The following is a 25460-nucleotide window of genomic DNA, read 5'->3' on the forward strand; positions in this document are numbered from 1 at the left end:
ATTATTAATTTCACCAGATCATTAGGTTTTGTCTGGTATTTCTATTGCATTCAAGTTATTTGGAAGGTCAAGATAAAATATTAAACCTAATGAAACAAGTAGGCACTGATTTGAATACCAAAATGAATCTTGAACTAAATACCAAGCACAGAGAGAAGAGGGGAAAAAGGAAAGATGCAGGATCAGAGTTAACCGTAGATTTTTTTTTAATTTATATTTTATTTTTGGCTGCGTTGGGTCTTCATTGCTGTGCGCGGGCTTTCTCTAGTTGCGGTGAGCGGGGGCTACTCTTTGTTGTGGTGTGCGGGCTTCTCATTGCGGTGGCTTCTCTTGCTGTGGAGCAGGGCTCTAGGCTCACAGGCTTCAGTAGTTGTGGCATGCAGGCTCAGTAGTTGTGGCTTGTGGGCCCTAGAGCGCAGGCTCAGTAGGTGTGGTACACGGGTTTAGTTGCTCCACAGCATGTGGGATCTTCCTGGACCAGGGCTCAAACCCGTGTCCCCTGCACTGGCAGGTGATTCTTAACCACTGCGCCACCAGGGAAGGCCCTATCCATCAGATTTTTCAAAAATATAAGAATATAATTTTGAAAAGGGAAAAATGGGCAGGGGGGGATTTTACTGGAAATTAGTCTGATTTATTTTTGGGAAAACAATAATACCAAATTAATATGCAGCAACTACCAAGGTAATTGAAAGATATTTAAAATAAAGATATTATTTAAAGTTACATGACTTGAATATCATTATTCAATTTTGCCAGGGCTCACTATTTGATTGGAAAAATCCTATTGGTTTTGAGGGAAACAAAAAAAAAAGGACAAGTGAAAGTAGAAAAAAATTAATAGAACCAAGATCTTCCCAAGCAAAGAAATAACTCCAAAAGAGTATCCCTCATTATGAAAGCACTAGTTTCTAGAGCTCCCAGAGGATTCTGAGTAAAACTGGACATAATTGCAATGCATTATAAATGTGTAATTACCATTTAAATGGAGGGAGAAACTGGTGAGTGAAATGAGAAAAAGGCATTTTCTTACAGCCAACCAGAAGCTGGCATTTTGGGCAATGATCATCTAATCTACAGAGTCAGGTTAACAAAGCTATTGTCATTCTGCCACTCACCCTCAGCCTTTTAACTGTTTGTTCTCCTCTACCAGGAGGAAACAGAAGGTTAAGTCTGTCTCCACGATTTTCAGTCACAAATTTTCTCATTAGCCTCTGGCATGCTCAACAGATAACTCAACAGCATGTGTTTACCAAAAAACACAAGCAACATAAACGCGTCTCTTTAATTCTCCCTTTTTATTGTTTGGGCACCCAATTTGTAAGAGTAAATGAAATTTTGGAATAAATTTCTATTGGTTGTACAGTCGTGACGATTAGGGTCATCTCATCTCACCTACAGTCCAATGAAGACTTTCCTTAATAACATCCCTGTTTGTGGATTTGGCCAGGCAGCAACTTGGATGTGGAAAATACTGCCTTACTCCAAAAAGGCAATGAACATCCTTTTCAAAGAAGTTTAAAATTTGTCATGTAGATTTCAAAACTCTGGAAAAGTATCAAAGGTGTTTTTATTGGACAGCTGCATAATAAATGATAAAGGGTAAAAGATTTGTCAAGAATCCACACCAATTTCCACACAAATTAAGTGGAAAGACCCCTGTCACATGTATATTTCAGAAGTCTAATCTATTCCTTTTGGATTACTGCTACATTTCTCATGAGATTAGTTACTTTTTATGATGTGTTTCTCAAAACCCCTTTGGATTTATCAGGATGGCATATGTTGGCTGGATTAATTGTTGCTTCCATCTCAAAAAACTCAGTATTTAGAAATAAGAATATAAATGTGAAGGATGAAAAAATTAGTGAAAGGCTGTGCATACTGTGATCAACCATGTGACAAAAGTGATGGGATTATTAGTTACATAATGGTTACTTTATTCTAGCTTTCCCTTTGTATCTTCTTTTGGATATTTTATTTGGAATCTTTAAACACATTTGTTACAAGTCAGCATAACAAGATAGGCAAACACCAGTTAGCCATTCAATGGTCTTTTTCATCATCTAAACCAGGGTTCCACAAACTATGGCTCACAAACCAAATCTGGCCCTCTCATGTTTTTGTAAATAAAATTTTATTGGAACACAGTCACATACATTCGATTATGTATTGTCTATGGCTGATTTTACACGACAGGTGAGTAGACCAGAAGACCCCAAAAGCCTAAAACATTTACTATCTGGCGCTTTATAAGAAAGTTTGCCAATTCCTGACCGAAGCTGTTCCATCTCCTAGTGTTCTAGGAGAAGTTTTATTCTCTGGCGACAACCTTCTACTTCACCATTTTCTGTCCCATTAGATCTGCTTTTTTCTACTTCTCCAAGACAACCATTTTTCAATTACCTTCTTTTCTTTATAAATCTACCATCTTCTGTTTGTATATTTTTCCCTTCTTGGTTACCATCACAATTAATTCTATTCCAAAATTTATTTAACCCAGAAATAAAGCCGGTCACATATGGCCCAATCTCTGCATAGGGTCAATCAAATAATAATAATAATTTCAACAACAATGGAAAGATATAATTGAAAGAAATATTAATGTTCACTTCGGTTGTAAAGAAAATGCTAAAGTGGAGAGGGAAGAGTGTGCTCTTAACGAGTAGTAGAACATTTCAAATCCTATCTTCCTAGCATCACTATTCTCAATATTCCCCCAAATGAATGACAGCTGCTGTGGTAGATGCCTGGACTTCCCTTTCCAGAAGAAGGCACTCATTCCTCCAGCTGCCAGGCTCTCTTTGATAATTGCCCTCAGTCAAAGGGAGCTGCTGCACTCAAAGTTAAGTCTCCTTTTGGAGAGCATCCCACATATAATGATAGTTGATATGAAGGTTTGGGCCCCTTTGCCTCAATTAGGGAGGCCATCTAGATTCCAGAACTCTCCATTAAATTTACTGAGGTCTCTGTTGTGACTATATGACAATTCAATTATTCCCCCTGCCCAAGTCTGCTTCTCTCTCTCTCCCTTATGTGTGTTATTCCTAAGAGCATTCTCCAATAAATTCTTGCAGGCAAAGCTCTGCCTTGGAGCCCACTTCCCAATTTAAGATAGGTCTCCCTTCAAATACTCTTTCCCTCATTCCATTCTCATCACTCAAACAAAGCCTTTCCTGAATCCCAGTCTTTCCAGCTCTTTATTGCTCTCTCCTCACAGCCCTGTTTCCTCAGAATCCTGGGTGAAAACTCTCAATAGAGTTCACTACCTTTTCTTTAAATATACTGATTAGATATGAACAAGAATAGAAAACTAGGTTCCATAATCTGTCCTAGTATATTTTTATGTCTTATTCTAAGATTTCAAAATATTGTTTTATAGAAGACAGTTTTGGGCTGGAATGTCAGGTCTATTTTTTTAAATGCTTCACTGTTTTATTTTTAACAGAATATGTAAGCAAAAAGCATTAAAAATTATAACTTTTACATTATGCATTTGAAAGTCTTTCTATGATTATTATATGGTCAACTGTATAGTAAAAGCTTTCCTGCAACATTTTCCCCCTGCAGTAGCATTTTATTCAAAATGAAATTCTCTGGTAAAAAAGTTGGACAGCAAGGCAGCATATGAAGACATAAATTTTTAAAAAAAATACTAATATCATCAAGTTCTTCTTTGGTAAGTCTGCTCTAGAAGGAAGAGATGAAGGAAGTAAGGGAAAAGAAGACAGAAAGAAGAAAAAGAGAAAGAGGAAGAGGAAGAAAGACAGGACGGGGAGGGGAGGACAACCAAGATGAAACAAATCAACAGGAAATCACTGTAAATTCATGAATTACTTTACATGGAGAACCTCTGAAGTTCTAGAATGATTATCTTTTCCAGAGAACAAATGTTTAACTTTCTGAAATTTCCAGCATTGGCACAAGTTAGAATAAACAACTCATCTTTATTATGCTTGAACTTAAAATTAAGAAAAAATGGAAACAAAAAGAATAATGTGAGGTGGGGAGAAGTTTAATACATTTTCCAGATATTAAAATAATTTATACATCCTCCATAATTAATTATGGTGTTAGGGAATGATTAGCCAGACAAACCAATGGCAGTGAATAGAATAAAAATATACTCAAATGTGTATGGAAATTTAATTTATGAAAAAAATTCCATCTCATCACTTGCGTAAAGATGGGCTTTTAAAATAAATTGTGCTTGATAGCCATTTGGAAAAAGATAAAATTGGAACTGAATCTCACACCATATATCATGCTTAATTCCTAATGGATCATAGAGCTACATGTTAAAAATGAAACTATTTTAGATTATTTTCATAGGATAAATTCCTAAAAGTGACATTATTGGGATTTAAAGAGTAAAAAAAGGTTCATGCTCTTGATTCATATTAGCAGACTAATTTTTAGAATTCTTTTTTTTTTTTTTTGCGGTATGTGGGCCTCTCAGTGTTGTGGCCTCTCCCGTTGCAGAGCACAGGCTCCGGACGCGCAGGCTCAGCGGCCATGGCTCACGGGCCCAGCCACTCTGCGGCATGTGGGATCTTCCCGGACCGGGGCACGAACCCGTGTCCCCTGCTTCGGCAGGCGGACTCTCAACCACTGCGCCACCAGGGAAGCCCTAATTTTTAGAATTCTTATACTAATTTATACCCCCAAATGTATGACAGTTCCATTCTTATTCAAGTCTAGACAAGAATGTGTGTGATGTGTGTGTCCTATTTTTAAAATATTTAATAAAAGATGTGTGTGTGTGGTATAGCTTAAGCTTTAGGAGCCCTCATTTGCCCTAGGCCTTTTAAGGTTCTGGGAATATGTGTTATCAGAGTCAAACATTTTTGTAAAATTAACAAAAAGAAGATTTAAAAACAATTTTTACGAGGGTCTCAAAATTTCATAAGCTTCAGGTCCCACAACACATAAATCAACTCCTGACAATTTTATTAGTTTGAACTGTATGAAATTGTATGTCACAAATGGACAAATCTAGAAATTCATCTCATTCAACTAATACACATAATTTTGGTGACTCATAAGGGGAAAAAATCTCTAATAACAGAATTACCAGGTCAAAGAGTACCCAAAAAATGTTTTAATAGACACTGTCAGATTGCCTTTTTAAAAGTTTGTATAGATACCCAATCCCTCCAACTGCAAATAAATGCACACATTTCCCTCACAACAGTGGGTGTTAACCAGCGTGACTACATGTTCTCATTTGCGCAAACTCCTGGTTTATAACTTTTCTCCCAGAATAATTATTAATAGTACCCCCTTTTACTCTCAAAATGGTCCCAGTTTGGATGACAGATGGTCATCCTAGCGTCACTGATCTTTTAAACTCTAATTTCTCTCCTGGAGATCATTCTGGCCTCTAGGGGCCTGCAGGCTTCTGGGAGTTACCTGCATTCTCCTTCCTCTCGTTTCTTATTCACCTGCACTGACAACTTCAGGAGCCATACAATTATGGAGCATGCCTCTAGCTAGGGTCTTCCTTTCTGTGTAGGTGGATGTAGGAAGTGGCAATAAAAGTATGTCTGTGTGTTTACCCTGTTGAAAATCAAGCACCTGTGCGTGCACACAATATTCATATACACACGCGTGCACACATATACAAAGCCAAATTAGTCATTGTTTTCATACAAGTGACAGTCTCCAGCTGCTCACCATCAAACATGCCAGAGATACGGGCAAGAGGGTCCTAGCATTGGAGGAGGGGTTGGGCAGGTAACCTTCATATGCCTTCAGGGCTGAGATTCTGTACTCCAGCAGTAACGATTAACATTTATTAAGAACTTACTGTCAGGGAAATTCTAAAAATTTTGCCCATAAAATCTCATTTTGTCCCTCAGAGCTACCCACTGATTTATTCACTATTACTGGAGAATATTAACAAATGAGTAAACTAAGACACAGACAGGTTAAGTTAGTTGTCCAATGTGACATACTTAGTAAATGAAGCCCAGATTTCAACTAAGGCAGCCCGACTGAGGAGCTGTTACAGCTCCATTTTCTGCTGCCTTCTATTACATGTGTCAGGCATTGAATATCAGTTTACATTTTACAGATTTATTTCCACTTCCTTTCTTAATGATTCTGATTACATTTCTGAAAAGTTACATAATAGGAGGGAGGGAAGTCATGCAGAAAATTCATGCAATATAATTTGAAAGCTTACCATTGAAGAAACTTCCTTCTTCTCTCTCTGGATGATCTAGCTTTTCAGTTATCTATTCATTATATACTATGAGAAGAGAGAATCAATTTACCTTTTCAAAGTCTTTCTAAGAAAAGTCAGTGATGACTTACCTAATTTTTAAAAAGTGCTTAACATAAAATATCTAGAAATAATCATATGATTTCTATTCTGATACTGCAATATTACTGCTATTTTAATATTTAGGGCTCAAATGACTTAAGGTATTATCAACTTGGGTATGAGTTTAACAAAGAGGAAAAGGGCAAACATTTGGTGGTGACCACAAGACTAGCTGTCTCTGCTGACAGAAAACCTGTGGATGCTCAATGATTCCCTAATCCCTTCAAATCATCTTCTGAATTCATTTTCTAGAGGAGTTTGGACCAAGGACCAAGAGGGGCGATATTACTATCACTCCAGGAAAATAACTCTGGGTGAGAGGCATCGTGGTCAAATGTGCATAGTGTATGACGTTTTTCAGGTTCCATATTTTCTTCTTCCACAAGTCAGAAGTCTGTTTATACTGTGTCTCGAATAAACACTCCTAAGACTACCACATGCAGTTAGGGTATCAGTAACCTCCCAATTTGTAAGTCTAAAGGACACTCATACATTCAGACCCTCCTTTCCTGATCTCTATGACACCACGCTTCCACTTACCATCTTCTTCTCAATGCCTTTTGAAGAATCTTGTTTCCTTTATTCAACCTTTTAATATAGGCTATCCCTTGGGCTTGAGATTTTTCTCCTGGGTGGAAAATAATCCTGCTTTCTGAATTTGATCACATTTTATTCCCTACAATGAATCTAGTGTAACTAACTGCTCTCAATCTGTGAATAGATAACGGTTTCTATCTGAAATGAATAAAGATCCAACCCTGTGCTCTCTTCAAAGCACTTCTCCTGGTTCACTTTGCTGTGGAATTGAACATGGAGGGAGACAAGTTGAAATGCCGCATCGTCCTCTGCAGCCCTCTGGTGTGATTTCAATCCTAGGAAGCAGCAATCACCCTGTACTTCAGCTCCTCTCCTCAAATAGCTTTTTGAAACAGTTCGTGATCCTGTTACCATCAAAACAATTTCTACGTAACAAGATCTAGAAGTTAGCAATGGAGTATGTACATGCTTGACAGTTCATCCTTGCCCCTACAAGGTTTACCCTGCTTCTCATTCAGATTTAGTATCATGTCCCAGAGGCCCAGAGCAGCACAATAATATGGACGTCCCCTGATGTTATTTTTAATGGAAATTATAAAGGACCTTGCAGTACCCTTTCATCAGTCAATACTTTATGGTTCAATTACCCAGGTGAACAAGGGGGCTATGGTTCTGACTTCAGTTGGGTTCCCAGGATCTAGGCCTGGGCAGAGGAGTGTGAGGACCTGCCCAGAGCTGTGCATGTTGAGCTGAAGGGAGCTAAGATCTGAGTTCTGGGTAAGCAGGAGCCTTGTAAGTACGGGAAGGTTTAAAGAATCAAGCTGAAAAGAGTGGAGATAGGGTCAGTCAACTGGGTAGGATGAATTGATTTGGGAAAAGTCTTCAAGGATTCCTTAAAGCAAACTGAAACTTTTGTTGAGTTGCTTTTGTGGAGTGGGAGTTGGGGTAACTGGGAAAGGTATTAATATCCAATTTAGGTTGGAAATTTTAAACTCTTCTCTATCAATATTATGGTTTTTACCCATCCTACACTAGCTATTGAGGTTATAAGAATGTGTTTTAGAAATGAGAACAGTGTTTCCTACTCATACTTTAATTTTGATGCCTGGGATAAGTAAGAGGAAGACTTACAGCTGTGAGTTACTGAAAGAGTCTGGGGCACCTCATCAAACAAATTATAATACTTGCCAGGAGCAGTCCCACGAGGAATGTAAATCGTGTGTGGTCTTCCAGCAATATAGACTTGAGTTCTGTTCAAAAGGATGGTAAACTTAGAGTTAGTGAGGCTTATTTTCAGAGTAAAGTTATAATTGGAATTATCTTATTAGATAGACTACATTTATGTAAACTTTTATTACCATTGCTTTATTACATTAAGTTCTCCTTTTATTTATCCACCAGGAGAATTAAAGTGTTTGATTAAGAATACAGTAATACGATTAAAATAAATGAAATATCATTTGAAATATCAGTAAGTTAGCAATAGAATTAACAATTGCTTGTTTACTTCTCTGTGTCTTCTCTTAGTAGGATGTAAGCTCCACAAAAGCAAGGATTTATCTTTCTTGTTATAATTATGTCCCTAGTGACAACCACACTACTTAAGGCATAATAAATACTCAGTAAATATTTACTAAAATAGATGAGAGTCAAAGGAGGCAGTGAGTACACAAGCGGTTAAACATTTATGTTCTCTAACACTTGAAACTTTAAAAAGTGCTTTAACTTAAAATCATATCTGCTAAATAACAAGACTATTAGATCAGATGTAGTAATCAATCTTTTGATGCCCCATTAGTCATTCATTTTTTTTTAATGAAAGATGGATGTTTCTGGAACCCAAGCAGCATCTTTGGATTATGAAATACAAGAAGCCCTTAATAAGACAAATTCCTCTAACAGAATGCAGTGCTCATGGAATTAACAAGGTCTAGGAGATCTCTAGAAGAAATCAAAAAGGAAGAGATAGCAGATGAATAGCAGAGCTAAACCAGAACTGAGGGCAGTTGTTGGCCCATATTTGCAGAGATGCTTCAGAGTTTTCCTTCTAAACTGCAGAAACTTCAGTGATGGATATTTGCTCAGGCCCCTATTCTCTTCTGGGAATAATTAGCCACTTTACTGATAAGCACTATGCAAAAAAGTGATAACACTTATAAGAGACCAGGATCCTGGGGTGGGTTGGGGGGAAATATATATATAAAGCAACATGTTTGTCACAGACTCTTGCCACATACGTAATGTACCCTTACTGGTTCTTCCTTCTGGGTATATTTTTTTTCTAAGATGTAAAGAATAAGGAATTATCTTCCATCTTACTCTTTCTTTTATCTTTATATGTTAATAAGAAAAGGATATATGGTCTCATAGCCAGAAAAATACAAAGTCCTAGACAAAGAAGTGGTCTTAAGTAAGCAAACAGAACATTTGGCCAACACTTATCTTTTCATACAGGCACATTTTACTTACAGATGGGCCTATTAAAGTGCCTCTGCCTTATCTATGGATCTTTCTATCTTGTCTCTGGGTCCTTCTTGAAAAAGGTATACAATTTAAAGAAAGAAAATAATACTGTGTTGGCCTGAAGGAGAATGAAGAAAAACAAACTTCTCAACGTGTATGGACTATGAAAATATTTTCCATACCTCTGTGAACTCCTTTTGAAAAAGTTACTTGAGAATATACTCCAGCAAAAGGGAAAAAAAATGAATCCTAAAAAAAAGGAAGATATGGGATCCAAAAATTTCTTCTCAGTAGAGCAGTGAAAAGAAACTAATTTTTGTAAATTATAACAGGAAGTCACAGGACTTTTAAAAGAATATCTATAAGAAGACAATGAATATATTTTACCAAATACTAGATGAGTAATCACAGTCATAGGAATAAAGATACCAGTGTCCTGTGTCCTTCTTGACAAGAAATAATGGGGCTTCCCTGGTGGTGCAGTGGTTGAGAGTCTGCCTGCCGATGCAGGGGACACGGGCTCGTGCCCCGGTCCGGGAAGATCCCACATGCCGCGGAGCGGCTGGGCCCGTGAGCCATGGCCGCTGAGCCTGTGCGTCCGGAGCCTGTGCTCCGCAACGGGAAAGGCCACAACAGTGAGAGGCCTGCGTACCACAAAAAAAAACCCAAAAAACAAGCAAAATAATAATATCCCCTAACAGCAAAATAACAAAAAAATATGGATAGTGCAAGACAAATTTTTCAGCTTTCATGATGGGGAGTTGATAGATAACATGTGAAGTTAAGAAATCATGAAAAAGAGATAAAACCATATTGTTCAAACACATGGAGGTAGCCAAAAAAAGAAATACAAATAGAATCATATTAAAAGGATTCTTTTTGGAGAGGAGGTGTCAGAGGTGGAGTGGGGAGTGGGAAAAACAAACTTTTTTTTTTAATAAGGTAAGGAGTTTACTTTTTAAATATTTATTTATTTATTTTTGGCTGTGTCAGGTCTTAGTTGAGGCACATGGGATATGCAGCATGCGGGATCTTTTGTTGCGGCATGCAGGCTTCTCTCTAGTTGTGGCACGCAGGGTCAGAAGTTGCGGCGTGCGGGCTCTCTAGTTGTGGCACACGGGCTCCAGAGCATGCAGGCGCAGGCTCTCTAGTTGTGGCATGCAGGCTTAGTTGTCCCGCGGCATGTGGGATCCTAGTTCCCCAACCAGGGATTGAACCCGTGTCCCCTGCATTGGAAGGTGGATTCTTAACCACTGGACCACCAGGAAAGTCCTGGAATAACCTTCTTATTTTATAATTTTCTGTACCTTTTGAAAATTTTTTCCTTATCATATGGATGCATATACTATTTTTATTACATAAAAAAGGTAAAACATTTCCTGATTACTAGCTTAGCATTCTCTTCAATGATACTATGCTAAAGTGCATTCTTACTAAGGATAAAAGGAACATACGTCTGCAGGTAATATTGATAGATGAAGCATTGACAAATGAACACTATAATCAATACTGCAATGAGTAGAAGCATCAGGAATCCAAACATGTCAACTGAAATGTATGAAAAGAAAAGAAATATATTTTAAGCTAACAGAAGGTTAATAATTTCTCATAGTTTCATCGTTCCTAATATCATGCAGTCTGATTCTTAAATACAAATGCACTGGTCATTATTAAAAATGATACAGTAACATACATCATATGCTCCAATAAAACTACTCTTAATGCAATAATCACTAACATTTGAAAATAATCTGGGTTGCTAAAAAGAGGAAACATTTAATGTCCTTTATCTCCAGATAGGTAAACTATTAGGCCACAGGCTTATTTTTTCCTTTATTTTGTCTCTAGACTCATTCCAGGCAATATCTCAACAGAAAGAATAGATCTCTCAGGTTGCTGTTTCTATGAAGATAAAATAGTAGGTAGCAGGGGATGGTTTGTTGTTTGAGTTTCAGCAGTTCCTTATCAAAAAGGCAGCCAACGCTTGCTGGGAAAGCAGATTTCCAGCACACCTGTAAACTGTATCCCCTCTCAATACTATTTAACTTATCAGCCTGGTGTACCTATAAAATGAAACTAGCAGGGCGGAAGATGAAGTAGGAGACTAGGGTTCCCCATTCATACTAAATACATGAAGTGTCACTTGCTATATATAGGTTCTTTGCTACAACTATGATTTAAATTTACCTGATGGTTTCTGAAGAAAACATGGATTTGTGAGCAAAATTTATATTTTTTCACTTCAATTTTTTAAAAAAACCAAAAATACAACATTACAGATATAAAATTAAAGATTCTTTAATGATTGAGATGAGTTCAGTCCCAGGGAGTCATTGTTCTGAATGTCAATTCTCAGTATTGAACACATTAGCTGAGGAAATATAAGTTATTAATAATGCTATTGGGCTCAATATGTCCTCAGGACTAGCTTACAAGAAACTCCTGGAGTTTCTAAAACAACTTAAGAACACAAACCTCCCTTTACTGGGTTATGGTTATTGTACATCAGAGTACTTTAGAGATGAAATTTAAAGTATTTAACAATTGGTATGGTAAGGCATCCACAAATCAGAATGAATGTTGACCTAGTTTGAACCAACACTGGTTGGAAACAATCAGTATCAGTCTGTATCAGAGGAAACACCAATGAACAGACTTGCTATATTTTAATAAAGCAAATATAATAATTTATAATTCTTCAATTGTAGCAAATCACTAGTTTGCAAATCAATTGTAAAAAGTACAGGGCTTCCCTGGTGGCGCAGTGGTTGAGAGTCTGCCTGCCGATGCAGGGGACATGGGTTTGTACCCCAGTCCGGGAAGATCCCACATGCTGCGGAGTGGCTAGGCCCGTGAGCCATGGCCGCTGAGCCTGCGTGTCCAGAGCCTGTGCTCCCCAACGGGAGAGGCCACAACAGTGAGAGGCCCGCATACCGCAAAAAAAAAAAAAAAAGTACATAAAATTCAAATAAGGACAACTCACCGTGACAGTTCAACCAAAATATAGAACTGAAATGACACCCGAAATATGGAAAACAAATTTTTTTGCAAGCCCTTTCTTCACTGCACCAAAAACACTGTATTTGGAAAGAAAAAAAATAAAAGCAGTGTCCAAGTATAATAACCACAATCCCAGTAAGTTTCTAGTACTAGTTCAAAAAGTATTCAATATATAAACGCCATCATTATCATCATCATTATTTTATTATCATTATTTGTAGTTGATGCTGTTGGTGGTCTGCTGCTTTACCAGATCCACTTTACCAGGCCCATGCACACAAACCTAGCTGCAATGAGTGCTGACTGCCAACGGCTCAAGCTGCCCTTCTTCTTGCATTGTCCTTGTGGATAGGGACCATCTTGCCTGTGGTCAAGAATTGACCTCTGTCAGGAATTGACCAGTATATGGGGTTCCAAACAATGGACATCCTTGCCTCAAGGCAGGCACAACTCTGCTATGTAACTTTTTGCCCCAGGGCTGCCCATGGTTCAGGCCAGTGTAGGCTTTGGCTGAGATCACATCTTTGCTTGGCTCTTGTCCCTTAGTTTCTCTGGGTCCCGTACTCCTTCATAGAATTTTGCTGAACAGCAGTCACTCAAGAAATCACATGTATAAAGACGCAGACCTCCTAGAGAACGGACTTGAGGTTATGGGGAGGGGGAAGGGCGAGCTGTGACGGGGCGAGAGAGAGTCATGGACATATACACACTAACAAACGTAGTAAGGTAGATAGCTAGTGGGAAGCAGCCGCATGGCACAGGGATATTGGCTCGGTGCTCTGTGACAGCCTGGAGGGGTGGGATAGGGAGGGTGGGAGGGAGGGAGACGCAAGAGGGAAGAGATATGGGAACGTATGTATATGTATAACTGATTCACTTTGTTATAAAGCAGAAACTAACACACCATTGTAAAGTAATTATACCCCAATAAAGATGTTAAAAAAAAAAAAAAAAAAGAAGTAGCAATGTCAAGGATGTAAAAGCAAAAAAAAAAAAAAAAAAAAAAAAAAAAGAAATCACATGTACCTGAATCACTTTCTCAGGCTCTGTAGTTAGAGAACTAAATTTAAGACATTATTTCACAAAGTAGTAATAATGACTTCAGAAGATAGGGTGTTTTTTGTTGTTGTTGTTTGTTTTTTCCCTCTCTCTTTCTAACACTCTTTCCCATTCCCCTTGTCTGCAGCATTCACACTTGCCTCTGGGGATTCCTCTTCTGTTACATGTGGGCCTGGTGGTGCTCTCAACCAGCCTTGCTTTACCCCCTTTCCCCTTTTTGCTCACTGGTGGCCAGATGATCATGTGGAAATAGGAATACTGAATTCTAAGTCTCTTGCTGAAGCAAGCAAAAGCAAGGTACAATGGTGGTAACCACCGTGGAAGATAAGACTAGAACCTGGAAGAGTAAAAAAAATGAGGACAGAGTGGTAAAAATGGCTGTCACTTACATAGGACCTACCACGTGACAGGCACCGTTCTGAGCCCTTTATATATATTAACTCATTTCATCTTCATGACAACCCTGTAAGCTAGGTACTGTTATATCCACTTTATAGAGGAGGATACTAAGGCACAGAGCAGTCAAATGACTCTCATAAGGTCACATACCTAGTAAATAGGGAAGCTTAGGTTCTAATGTAATCAATTTGGTTCTATGCTGGTAACCAATCCTATAAGACTGATCCCAGACCCCTCCCAATCACTTCTTGCTGTATATCCTGAGACCAGCAGGATACACATTCCATTGTAAAAAGTCACCCCTTAGACACTGCCTGAGAGCAAGAGATATATCACAGGCAAACTTTTGTTTCATGTTAACCAAGATCAGAGGTCAAATGAAGGCAAATTTAAGATTGAAGCCATTTTGGCTAAATGGATCCTGTCCTCTTAGACTATTGCTTAAAGACTGGAACTTCAAAGTCAAAGTCTACATTCAAGGATTACAGCCCAGAGACTTCAGGCCTTGGTTATTAGATCTCAGAGTTTTTAGGAATCAAGTTCATGCCATCTAGCAGGGTTTTAAGGGAGATGAAACGCCAGAAAAAACCTGAACCTGTCAGAGAAGAGTTTGTGGTCACTTAGTGCTAAGCTGATTCCCTGGCCCCGATAACCAGGTTCACAGCACATGAGCTCCTAAAGCAGTGCAGTCCCCAGAAGAGACATTCTTCCCTGTGCCTCTCTCTGATAGGAGCTCAGAGAACAACGGAAAAGGGAGCTCCTTCGCAGGTTAAGCCTGGGGCAGCCAGATTGGTGACCAATAACTCACTGCTTGGCCAGGGAAACTCAACAGAGTGTCTGCACACCACGTACATCTCTCTGACATTCCAAAGTTATAGCTGGGGGGCAATAACTGACAACGACTCTGGGTAAGTACAATTTTACTTGAGGGTTGGTTGCATTAATTACCAGGAGCATTTTTTTAAATGTAGGGATGGAGAAAATACTTCCTGAAAGCTCAAAGGGTGAAACACAGTAGCCTAAGGTAGTTTATTTTTTTACTCTGTCTGCCCAGATTGTGTCACCATCCTTCTTCCTATGGTAACCCACACCCTCTTACCTTTTCGGATCTCTTCCCCACCTTTATGTGGGTCTGCAGCTATCAGTCAGCTATGCTCCACCACTTTCCTCCTCCTGGAATCACCTGGCCCAGGCAATGGCACTCAGAGTAGCCCATCCCTCTGGCTCAGTAACTAGTGCGGGACTGGACATAAGACCCAAATAGGGTCAATCAGAATCCTCTGTGGAATTGTATACAGGCATTGGGAGAGGTCTGCTGGGAGCCTGCCTCTTCCCCAGCTATATGGAAAATGTTCATTTGCCATAGAAGAAAATGAGGTCAATACCCAGAGTGAGGCAGAGCTGGGAGATGAAAAGAGAGAGAGGAAATGGGAATAACATCCTTTAAGACTCAGCTGTGCATGATGTCAAGGCCACACTGGACTTACCAGTTTTGTGAGTTAATAAATTCTCTTTTTTAATAAAGTAGTTTGAGTTGGGTGTCTGTCAGTTACCTCAAAAAGATTTGACCAATTCCTTTTATTTTTTTTAAGATTATTTTTTTATGTGGACCATTTTTAAAGTCCTTATTGAATGTGTTACAATATTGCTTCTGTTTTATGTTTTTTTTTGCCTGGAGGCATGTGGGATCTTAGCTCCCCATCCAACGATCGAACCTGCACCCCCTGCACTGGAAGGTGAAGTCTTAACCACTGGACCGCCAATAAAGTCCCTGACTAATTCCTTAATTAAGGCTAAAAAGTCTTCAAAGAGAAGAACTTCAAATTAACCAGAGGAACAGTAGAATATATTTAACATCTCTAAATTAGTAATGCGTAATTTAAGACAAATTACATGAATTTTTTCTTGTAGCTAAGGAAGATGACCCATATAAATACAAAGCCATGCTAACCTCAGACCCTTAAGAGAGTGAGAAGTGAGAAGTCAGCTAACAGACTTTAGAATGATGGTTAATATCATTAAAATGAAAAAATGCAGAAGGGGGGAAGGTACATAGTAATGTTTAATGGTTTGTTAACATTGTATAAACTAAATGGTTTAATACTTATACTGGCCAAAAATATTAAATAAGTGTTATTGTGCAAAGAGGGATTTTAAAGTAGTGGACATAGAGAGGATAAAAAGAGCATTTACTAATTATGGGCAAATGCTAGATATAATGGAAGTTAGGTTACATTGATATATAAAGCATTGTTTTCTAGAGGTTGAAAATTTAACTGGCAGGTATAATATTTCCACTGTATAAAAAACAAATGTTTCTAAATGGAAGAGTATTAGAATTTCAAAAGGAGTGGAACAGATCAAAAATGTAATAGGAGTTCATAGCGAAAGTACTCACTTCTAGTTGATTGGTTAAGATTTCTTTCAGAGAATAGGAAGAATTTGTCTGAGCTTTGAAGAAAAGGTAAAATCTGTGCAGGAAGGAAGGGCTTTAGACACAGAAGCTATAGTAGAATAAAGAACAGGTTTCCACTGCGGCAGGAGTGAAATCTGTCGTCATGAAATTTTGTGGAATTATTTGGAAAGGTAAACTTTTCTCAGATTGTGATGGGTTTTGAACCAGACTAAAGAGTGTGTTTTTTTCTTTTTTTTAAATTGAAGTATAATTTTTTCAAACAAAAAATTGTTTTGTTTTTGAAGTACAATTTTCTAGAAGCAAGTACATGTTTGCACTAAACTTTTCCTTTGTTTATTTCTAGATTCTCAAGGAACGGTTTGAAATGCAGAAATACTTCTTAATAACCACTATTAGTCATTCCTACTATCAAAAAATTGTGTAAAGCAAAGTTTGGCATATCTTTTAGACTACAACTGTAAACTGTGTGACTTTATAACATTCCCAAGACAATTTCCTCACATAAAAGTTAACTTACTTTATTATTTTCTGTGCACAATTGACAATTTTTCCATACAGTACATGCTGCAAAAAAATTAAGTACAAAAATATAAATACAAAGCCTATTTATTGCTCAACTTTATATAAAATGCGTTTCATTAAGTCATTACTGTTTCATGGCAAATGTATCCATACCCTGAGCATTTTCCTTTATTATTTTCATATGTCTAGACACTTTCTCATTGATACCATTTCTCACTAATCCTAACTCCTTACTTTCTCCTGTTACTCAGAAAAATATGAAATAGCATCATCCAACTTGGATTAGCCAAGTAAGTTCTAAAAATTAACTTTCCTCTCCTAAACTAACTCCCTGGTCCCAACCAGGCATCTAAAGCTACGCACCTGAATCAAACTGGGCTAATCCCACACCACACTCATTGATCCAGGGAGAAGCAATCTGAGCAAGTCAGCCCAATCAGAATCCTCCTTCCACGATTTACAGATTGGAACTTGAGGGTTAGGGGTAGTGTGGAGCCTCTGTCTCCAACTTTTCAAAAATTTAAACAGGATTGTCTTTATGTAGTTATAAAAGTGACACATGTTCAATATAAGAAATAAGTATACATAAAAAAATAAAAATCAGCTGAAATTCCACCATCCAGAGAAACTCTGATGCTTCATCTTACTTTAAACAAATTATTTCCATGATCTAAACTTGGATTTTGCCATCATTCCAAATGACTGCAACCATGAAATCTTAAATACCAATATTCTAGTCTCTGACTAGAATCTTCTCTCCTTTCCTCTCTTGTTTGCCTTTTGACATGACTCAGACCTTCACTCTTCTTGACCTTTCCATTGTTTTCCAGATCTGTTTGCCCCTCATGGCCTCATTCCCTTCTCTTTAGCCTGAACTTCATGTCAGTGAATGACCCAATCTGGGTCCATCTCAGAGATTTAGACTGAGTATTTGTATAACTAACCAGCAATCTTTCTTATAGTCTTTCTTGCTATTACTGAAGAACCAATGAGGGACAGCTGACCTACATGACAATGTGCTACATGAAGCAATAGTTTCTTTTCTTCTTTTACTCTGTTCCTGAAGAAAGAGGTACTAGCTATTTCCACAGCATTCTCAGGACCAGATTCTTCCTATACTCTCTTAAAGACCCAATTTTTTTGTGTATTTTTCTCTCCGGTCACTTCCTTCCTCTTGATTACATTTTCATAATTTCTGCAGCATCATTCTCTCCTAGTTCTCTTGGAACACCTCTGGCCATTCCTTTTTGAGTTTCCTGACTGGTTCCATTCCCTCTATCAATGTCTAAAATGTTGTTATTACATAAAATTCCATCCTTGTTCCTCTTCTCTTCTTCCATGAGGGATCACAATTTCAAATACCTAGAGATGCCAGGCGTCAATGTATATTATACCAGATATCAAAACAAAAACTTTCTTTTTGATTGGCAGTGCAAAGAATTAATTAATAATTTTAAAAAATAGAACAACTGAATCAGACAAGCTGATTCTAAAGTTTATCTGGAATTAAAATTTTTTGATGAACAGCTAAGAGAAAAATTTGGGGGGAAGATAACAAGATTTCATATATTACTATTCTCTATATTACATCCTTACATTTACTCTGTTGATTTCTGATATAGGCATGTAAAATGAGTCCATATGGCTTTTAATTTGTTAAATGTTCTTTTTATTTCTATCACCTTTGACTGCATCTATTTCAAAACTATGTTGTTAGGTGAACGAAGTTTCATAACATGTCATCTTCATGTATTTTGCTGTACATCAGTACGGAATATCGCTTATTCATCTACTTAAAGATTTTTTTTTAAATTCGATGTTATCTAACATTAATATTGCTACACTTGCTTTATTTTTCATTAGCATTTGCAAGGTATATATTATTCCATCAATTTATTCTTTGTTGCTTTATTTCCTCTAGTCACACCCTGAAGTCACACCTGTTTCTGTTTCTATATGAGCGGTTCCTTAAAAATTTTTGAGAGATATATTTTATCTTCTTCTTTCTATTGCTTAATCAGGATCTACATTCTCTACCTATATAAGGATCCTAATATGCTTTAACTTTCTTCCTTTCCCTTCCCACACCATTCCCCAGGTAGGAATCATCTGGAATTTTAATTAAGTCCTTATCAATTATTATTAGACTGGTAATGTATTTAAATTGCTATTGACTTGTAATCAATCACTTATAAACGTTTCACTGGTTTCTTTGCTTACTAATCTTTCTTGAATCCCACCATTTCCCCTTAGTTTATATTCGTTTGCTGAATAATATCCATGAGTACACCTTTCTCAGAAAGGGTCTGTGAGTGACAGAAATCACTCTGATTATATATAACTTAGGGAACTTAGTACTTAGTACTTAGTACTAAGTTCTAGGGAACTTAGTACTGGGAATCAGGTATGCAGGTGATAGAAGAGACTGAGAAATCTACCAGGGGAAAGACAATGTAGCCCCACCTCCCCCCAGATATCAGCACACGCTAGGCTAGAAGGCAGAGGAAGGAGGCAGCTACCAGAGTCCAATACAATAAGTATATGTAGAGTCTGCATGACAAATATTCTTGGTGTGTTCACCGTTACAGAAATAAACAAATGGGTACTACAGAAATAAAGAGAAAACCTGGAAGCCTTGCCTCATGTTCAAATTACTTAGCCTTCATTTCCTTGGAGAAATCTGCCTTTTCATCTCATTCTGATATCTTGACTTTGACATATGTTTCACGGAATCTATTTCTCATTTGGTGGTTCTCTAGCTCAGCACTTGTGGGGAAATTTTCATCTGTTCCTTGAGTTCTGTTTTCTTCTAGGACAGATTAGCTGTTTTTCTGCATGGGAGTATATATATACTCAATTATTTATTCTGTTAGCTATGCAGTATTTGCATAGGTTCTATATTGTCTATTTTCATCTTACTAATGATGAGATAGTTCTGTTCAGACCTTCTATTTGTGTTGACACAGTAGAAGTGACATTTTGACCACCTTACCACTGTCCTTGAAATTTTTTTTCTGACAAACTACAGTTTTACTGTATTTTATGCTCTATTCACTTGGTTGTTCTCAGTATTTGACAAAGGGAGAGAACTCAGGTGAGTCTGTGCCAGACTTTGTTAGAATATCTGGGCTCTACACTCTCTTCTGAGGTTTTATCATTTTCCACTGCCAAGGTTCACTCTAGCTAATTGGAGATATATCCCATTTCCATACAGGGAATATTTCTGGATTGTAGATCTGTCCCTAAATCCAGTTTGTAGCCCAGGAACTTGTGTTTCCATCAGAGTCAGATCCACTGTTCAGTTTCTCTGTTTTTCTTATTTCTCCTCCGAAACCATTTCTCTGTAGATCTTCAGAACAGGTGAAGAACAGGACACCCACTCAATTTGCATCTCTCTAGATCTGGGAGTACTAATGAAAATTCTTGGAATTTAGTGACAGTCATTTCTAAGGGTTGATGGTGGCATTTGGAGTGTTACCATGCTGTGCTATTCTATTTTGATCTAGAATCTTCTATTTCTTTCCTAGCTTGCCACTTGCTTTTTAGGCCATACCCCTTTGTTTTCTGGTTGCTCCCAGTAAGAGAATTTCTCTACATTTTAGTATTTTTTAATGCATTCATTAGGTATTGGAAAAGAAGATTCTTAACCCAAAGTTCCAAGAGCAAACTACAACTTCTTGGGATATTGCTTACTAAGCTCTCAAATATAAATAAAACATCAGGGTTAAAAGCCTGGGGAATCAAAGCAACCCGCTTAGTAGGGGATCTCACTTGATGTGGGATCATTAACAAAGTCCTATGGGTTGCCTGTGGGAAAGGTCTATCACTCAGACCACCAGCAGGGATGTAGGTGGAGATCTCAGTGAAAGGTTAGAATCCCTTTCGCAGTTTGGGAAGTGAAAGAATCGTAATGTCTAAGAAACCATATCCTTATAAAATAAGAAGGTTGAGTGCAAGTTCAAAGGGGAAATTACCCCAGGCTAGGAAGCAAACACTCAGGGGAGGCCCAGGACAGGCTGACCAAGCTTTCCCTCCCAAAGGGAAGCTGTTTCCTCAGAAACACTGACTGGGTTCTTCAGCCCTAGAACTAAGCTAGCTAGAAGACCAGACTATGTTATCCATGATTCTTGATTTATTTTTGTTTACTCCCTTTTTGTTCTTCCTCAACATTTTAACAAGGTTTTTTGAAAAATTCTAGTATGACTCCAATTTGTTAGGGAACAAAGGGAGGGATTTGTTTCTATGTTTAGCCTGTTTTTAGGCACTTTTCCTGGGAAGAACATGGCAAGGGATGGTATGAGAACGTTGTTCCTCTTGAAGTATGTATGGGAATGACTGAGAGGTTAAATGAGAGAAAAATGTATGGGAAAGATAAAACCAAAGGAAACAAGCCAGATCTTTTGATTCAGCCTCTCCTTATCCTCCACCCTCTCAAAGGAGAGTCTCATTTCAGTGCAAAGCTAAGAGCTTTGGGTTTGGATTTAGGAAGGAAGACACTCACAGATACTATCTTTTTGACTCTGAAAACCAGAACGCGGTAATTATTCTGTCTTAGAGTCTTCATAAAAATGGCAGTCTTGGCTTTACAGGGCATTTTCCAAGTAGTTCAAATCCTGTCCTTATTCTATCTATACAATTCCAGTTTAGGATACCAAAGACATTATCTCCAGGTTCATGAATTTAACTCAGTACAACTTTTAATGTTTCAGAATTTCTTCAGTTGGGGAGGGGAACAAAAGAAAGTCCCCAAACCAAGTAATTATTTCTTAAGATAAGACCCAAATTAAGTACTTTATTAACTAAAACCGTACAACACTCAGAAAGACTAGCTATGGCCATTGAGTGGGGTCTGATTAGAACAAAACCCAACACCTTATTCACAGCACAAAGCTTTGGGCTATAGGTCATGCAAAACGAAAGGGGTGGGGAACATGCTTTCCACATTTAAAACTGTTTTAATCCACTTTTCACACTTCAGATAAAGCAAATGAATTTGAGTCCAATTTAATTGGATTTCACCAAAAACGTTAAGATCCTTTAAAAATGTCTTCCTGCCAACACCAAAAGGCAACTTTAGAGATGAAATCTCAGCCTGCCAGCGTGCCACAACCAGTAGGAAATACAACGGCGGCCGCACACCTGGGGCAGCAGCCTCTGGGCTCAGGATGGCTTACCGTCATCCATAGATTTTGGTCTGTGCTTGTTCTTGTGTCTGGAGACTTGGGAAAAACTATTCTCTGAGAAGCTGATAAACAGTTGGACGAGAAAGAGGGAGAAGAATACTGGCAGGAGGATTTGACTCCACAACTGCAGCCGGCACATGGCTCCTTGGCCCTGGGTTCCGCCGGTTGCCGGCCAGTGGGATTGCGGTGGGCACCAGGTACCGAGCTGGACCCGCGGACCCACTCATGGACTGTGACCTGTCCCAATCCCAGCCCCTTCTGAGGCAGCCCCTTCCGAGCCCTGGACCCCAGCATAATTCAAAGAATTTTAGTACCCCTCATGTTCCGGCCAGAACGCGAAATGTTTGTAATGCAACCCTGGTCCGCACTGGCCTCGGGCTCGCGAGGGCCCTGACCACCGCCTACAGTTTGTCCACTGGTCTGGATGGAGGTCTATTTCCCTCCAAAGCCCACAGCTTTTCCCTGCTTGGCCGTTGCTTTTGAAGAAGGCCTGGATTCTAATTTCCACCATTCAATAGCTGGAAAGCAGTAGCAGCTTTCTGGGCCGCTTTCCTCAGATGTAAGGGACCCTACCATCTACCACGCACCATGGGAGTTATTGTGCGATTGATAAGTGATGAGGTCCTGAAACTCACAACTCTCTCAATCCTTGATCTTGTCTTTGACTAGTATGTGGCCCTGTGGCATGCTCTAATGTAGTTTCCCAAAGTATGGTGTATTTTAAGTGGTACGCAGATGAGTATCTTTTATTTTCATAGTTATGAATTTAGTTTTAATGTGTATGGGGAAAAATATAACTAGTAGTTATAATGATATAATGGCAACAATATATGCTTTTCTTTTAAAGTAAATCTATGTAAAAATGTCAGGTTTCAGAAATATAAATAGTAGCATAATTTAAAGGGTAAGGCAAAATTGTGAAGGTGGTTCCAGAATGACTGAAATTTGAGCAACACTGCCTCATTGTGGAGGGGGTATGGTAGGGAGGAACAGGGCATAGAGGTTTGTCCTTGCCCGGGATCTATCTTGGTTTGTTTTTTAAGGCTGAATGATGGAGTTGTCCCACGGCACTCTTGACACATTGATCTAGACTGCACCCTGAGGACTATGGATCCAGTACTGACAATAAAGATGGTGAAGGGGAAGATGTACAGAGTCCCAGGCTGCCTTTTCCTTGCCTCTTTGTAATGCAGAGGATAGACAGAGCTATAATATGAAAAGTGCTCTTATAAACTGACAAAAGGACAAAAAGAAAAACAATGGTCATTTCAGAAGAAGAAACATGTTCCTGCTGATCCTTTTGGACACTGTATCAGACTGTCCCTGGAATCAAATTCTTCTATCATCTAAGTCAATAATTCCCCTTTTGCTTAAGCCAGTTTGAGTTACGTTTTCTGTCTCTTTGAGCATTCCTCAACAGCAACATATCAAGATTCCTCATAGGAGGACTTCCCTGGTGGTTAAGAATCTGCCTGCCAACGCAGGGGACACGGGTTTGAGCCCTGGTCCGGGAAGATCCCACATGCCACGGAGCAACTAAGCCCGTGTGCCACAACTACTGAGCCTGCGCTCTAGAGCCCACGAGCCACAACTACTGAAGCCCGCGCGCCACAACTACTGAAGCCTGCGCACCTAGAGCCCATGCTCCGCAACAAGAGAAGCCACCACAATGAGAAGCCCGTGCACCATAATGAAGAGTAGCCCCTGCTCGCTACAACCAGAGTAGAGCCTGCACACAGCAACATTTATTTTAAAAAAAAAAAAAAAGACCCCTCATAGGAAGGAAAAATGGTGATAACATATTTGTGATAATCGTTCTTAAGCGAAGTCCCTGTACTCCTTCCTGGTGCTGATGTAAATATCTGCAATGAGGAAAGGGAATATTTAAGTCTACAAATCCCGTGTATAAAGCTCAGTCTACCATAACAAAATACTAGACTGGTGGCCTAAACAACAGTTAATTTCTCACATTTCTGGAAGCTGGAAGTCCAAGCTCAAGGTGCCAGCAGGGTTTGTCTCTCCTGAGGCCCCTCTCCTTGGCTTGTACATGGCCACCTTCATACTGTGTCCTCATATGGCCTTTCCTCCCTGTGTGCACACACCTGGTGTCTATTCCTCTTCCCATAAGGACACCAGTCCTACTGGATTAGTGCCCCACCCTTACGACCTCATTTAACCTAACTTACCCCCTCAAAGGCCCTATCTCCAAATACAGTCACATTAGGATTAGGGCTTCAACATATGAATTCTGGGGGGCACATTCAGTCCCTAACAGTCAGGCATAGCACTTTTCCCTCATCACGAGATTCACTCTTTGTCCTTCAGAATTATTCCTGACAAAAAAATTCATTCCTTGTGCACATGCAAACTTTGTTGTTTTCTCTCTACTTTGCATTTTTTCCAAATCATCATCATTCTTGCCTTTATCAAAAGCAAATGTGTGCCTATTAAAATAGTTTTTTCAGTACTTTCACTGCTTTTGTGTTTATCGGGTAGAGAGTAAATGTTTGTAAAACATTTAAAAAATAGTAAAAAAAAAAAAAACAACTCTTAGGGTTTGGTAACTAATTTCAACATGTGTTGCTGGGGGATTCCCCACACAACAATGCTCTGGACGACTGCTGGGTGTCCCTCAATTCAACTAAATTCTGATGCTGTCTACCCAGACGTAGCATTAGATTCTACAGGGTAAGGGTTTAGTCCCACACGACTGCACCCCTACCCCTGACACACTTCAGACACCAGCTGAAAGTCCACATTATCACCTAAGTTACTGACCAACCCGCTATAAACTCGAGGTTCCGACAACCTTCTCCTCAGGTTCAATTAATTTGCTAGAGTGGCTCACAGAATGCAGAGGAACATTTTACTTTCAAAATCACCAGTTTATTTTAAAGGGACACAACTCAGGAGCAGCCAGATGGGAGAGATGCATAGGGCAAGGTATGGGGAAAGGGTGAGGAGCTTCCATGTGCTCTCCAGGAGTACCACTCTCCTTGCATTTCCTTGTGTTCACCAACTAGGAAGATCTTCAAACCTAGTCCTTTTCCATTTTTATGGAGGCTTCATTACATAGGTGTGCTTGATTCAATCACCGGCCACGGGCAACTGATTGAACCTCCAGCCTCTCTCTTCAGATGGGGCGGGGGGGGGGGGGGGGGGGGGGGGGGGGGTAGGGGTAAGGGATGACTGGCAATCAGCCCCCATCCTTCGATGGGGGCTCCAAAAGTCACCTCATCAACATAACAAAAGACACCTTTATCACTGTCCTCACTTAGGAAATTTCAAGGGATTGACTGAAGTACAGTTGATTTCCAATAGTATGTTAGTTTCAGGGATACAGCATAGTGAGTATTTTTATAGATTATACTCCATTAAAACTTGAGTATTTTTATAGATTATACTCCATTAAAACTTATCATGAAATAATGGCTGTAGGAAATTCCAAGGGTTTTAGGAGCTCTGTGCCAGAAATGGGATGAAGACCAAATATGTACTTCTTATTATAAATCACAGTATCACAAGAGCCAACAGACTCAAGAACAATGCACAG

General features: G+C 38.9%; 1 protein-coding gene across 1 annotated transcript in view; it reads right to left on the reverse strand.

Moving 5' to 3' along the window:
* PTTG1IP2 (PTTG1IP family member 2) overlaps positions 1-22046 on the reverse strand; it is a 65353-nt gene extending 43307 nt beyond the window's left edge. Inside the window, exons 1-6 of the mRNA XM_073809739.1 lie at positions 21899-22046; positions 16720-16766; positions 12312-12405; positions 10783-10876; positions 7997-8115; positions 6188-6253 (exon numbers count right to left, since the gene is read on the reverse strand). Of these exons, the coding sequence (XP_073665840.1) occupies positions 6240-6253; positions 7997-8115; positions 10783-10876; positions 12312-12405; positions 16720-16766; positions 21899-22046 (516 nt within the window). The 3' untranslated portion in view covers positions 6188-6239. The remainder of the gene's footprint in view (positions 1-6187; positions 6254-7996; positions 8116-10782; positions 10877-12311; positions 12406-16719; positions 16767-21898) is intronic.
* Between the last annotated feature and the right edge of the window lie 3414 nt (positions 22047-25460).

Source organism: Tursiops truncatus, chromosome 9 (assembly GCF_011762595.2).
Source record: "Tursiops truncatus isolate mTurTru1 chromosome 9, mTurTru1.mat.Y, whole genome shotgun sequence".
Taxonomy (NCBI): domain Eukaryota; kingdom Metazoa; phylum Chordata; class Mammalia; order Artiodactyla; family Delphinidae; genus Tursiops; species Tursiops truncatus.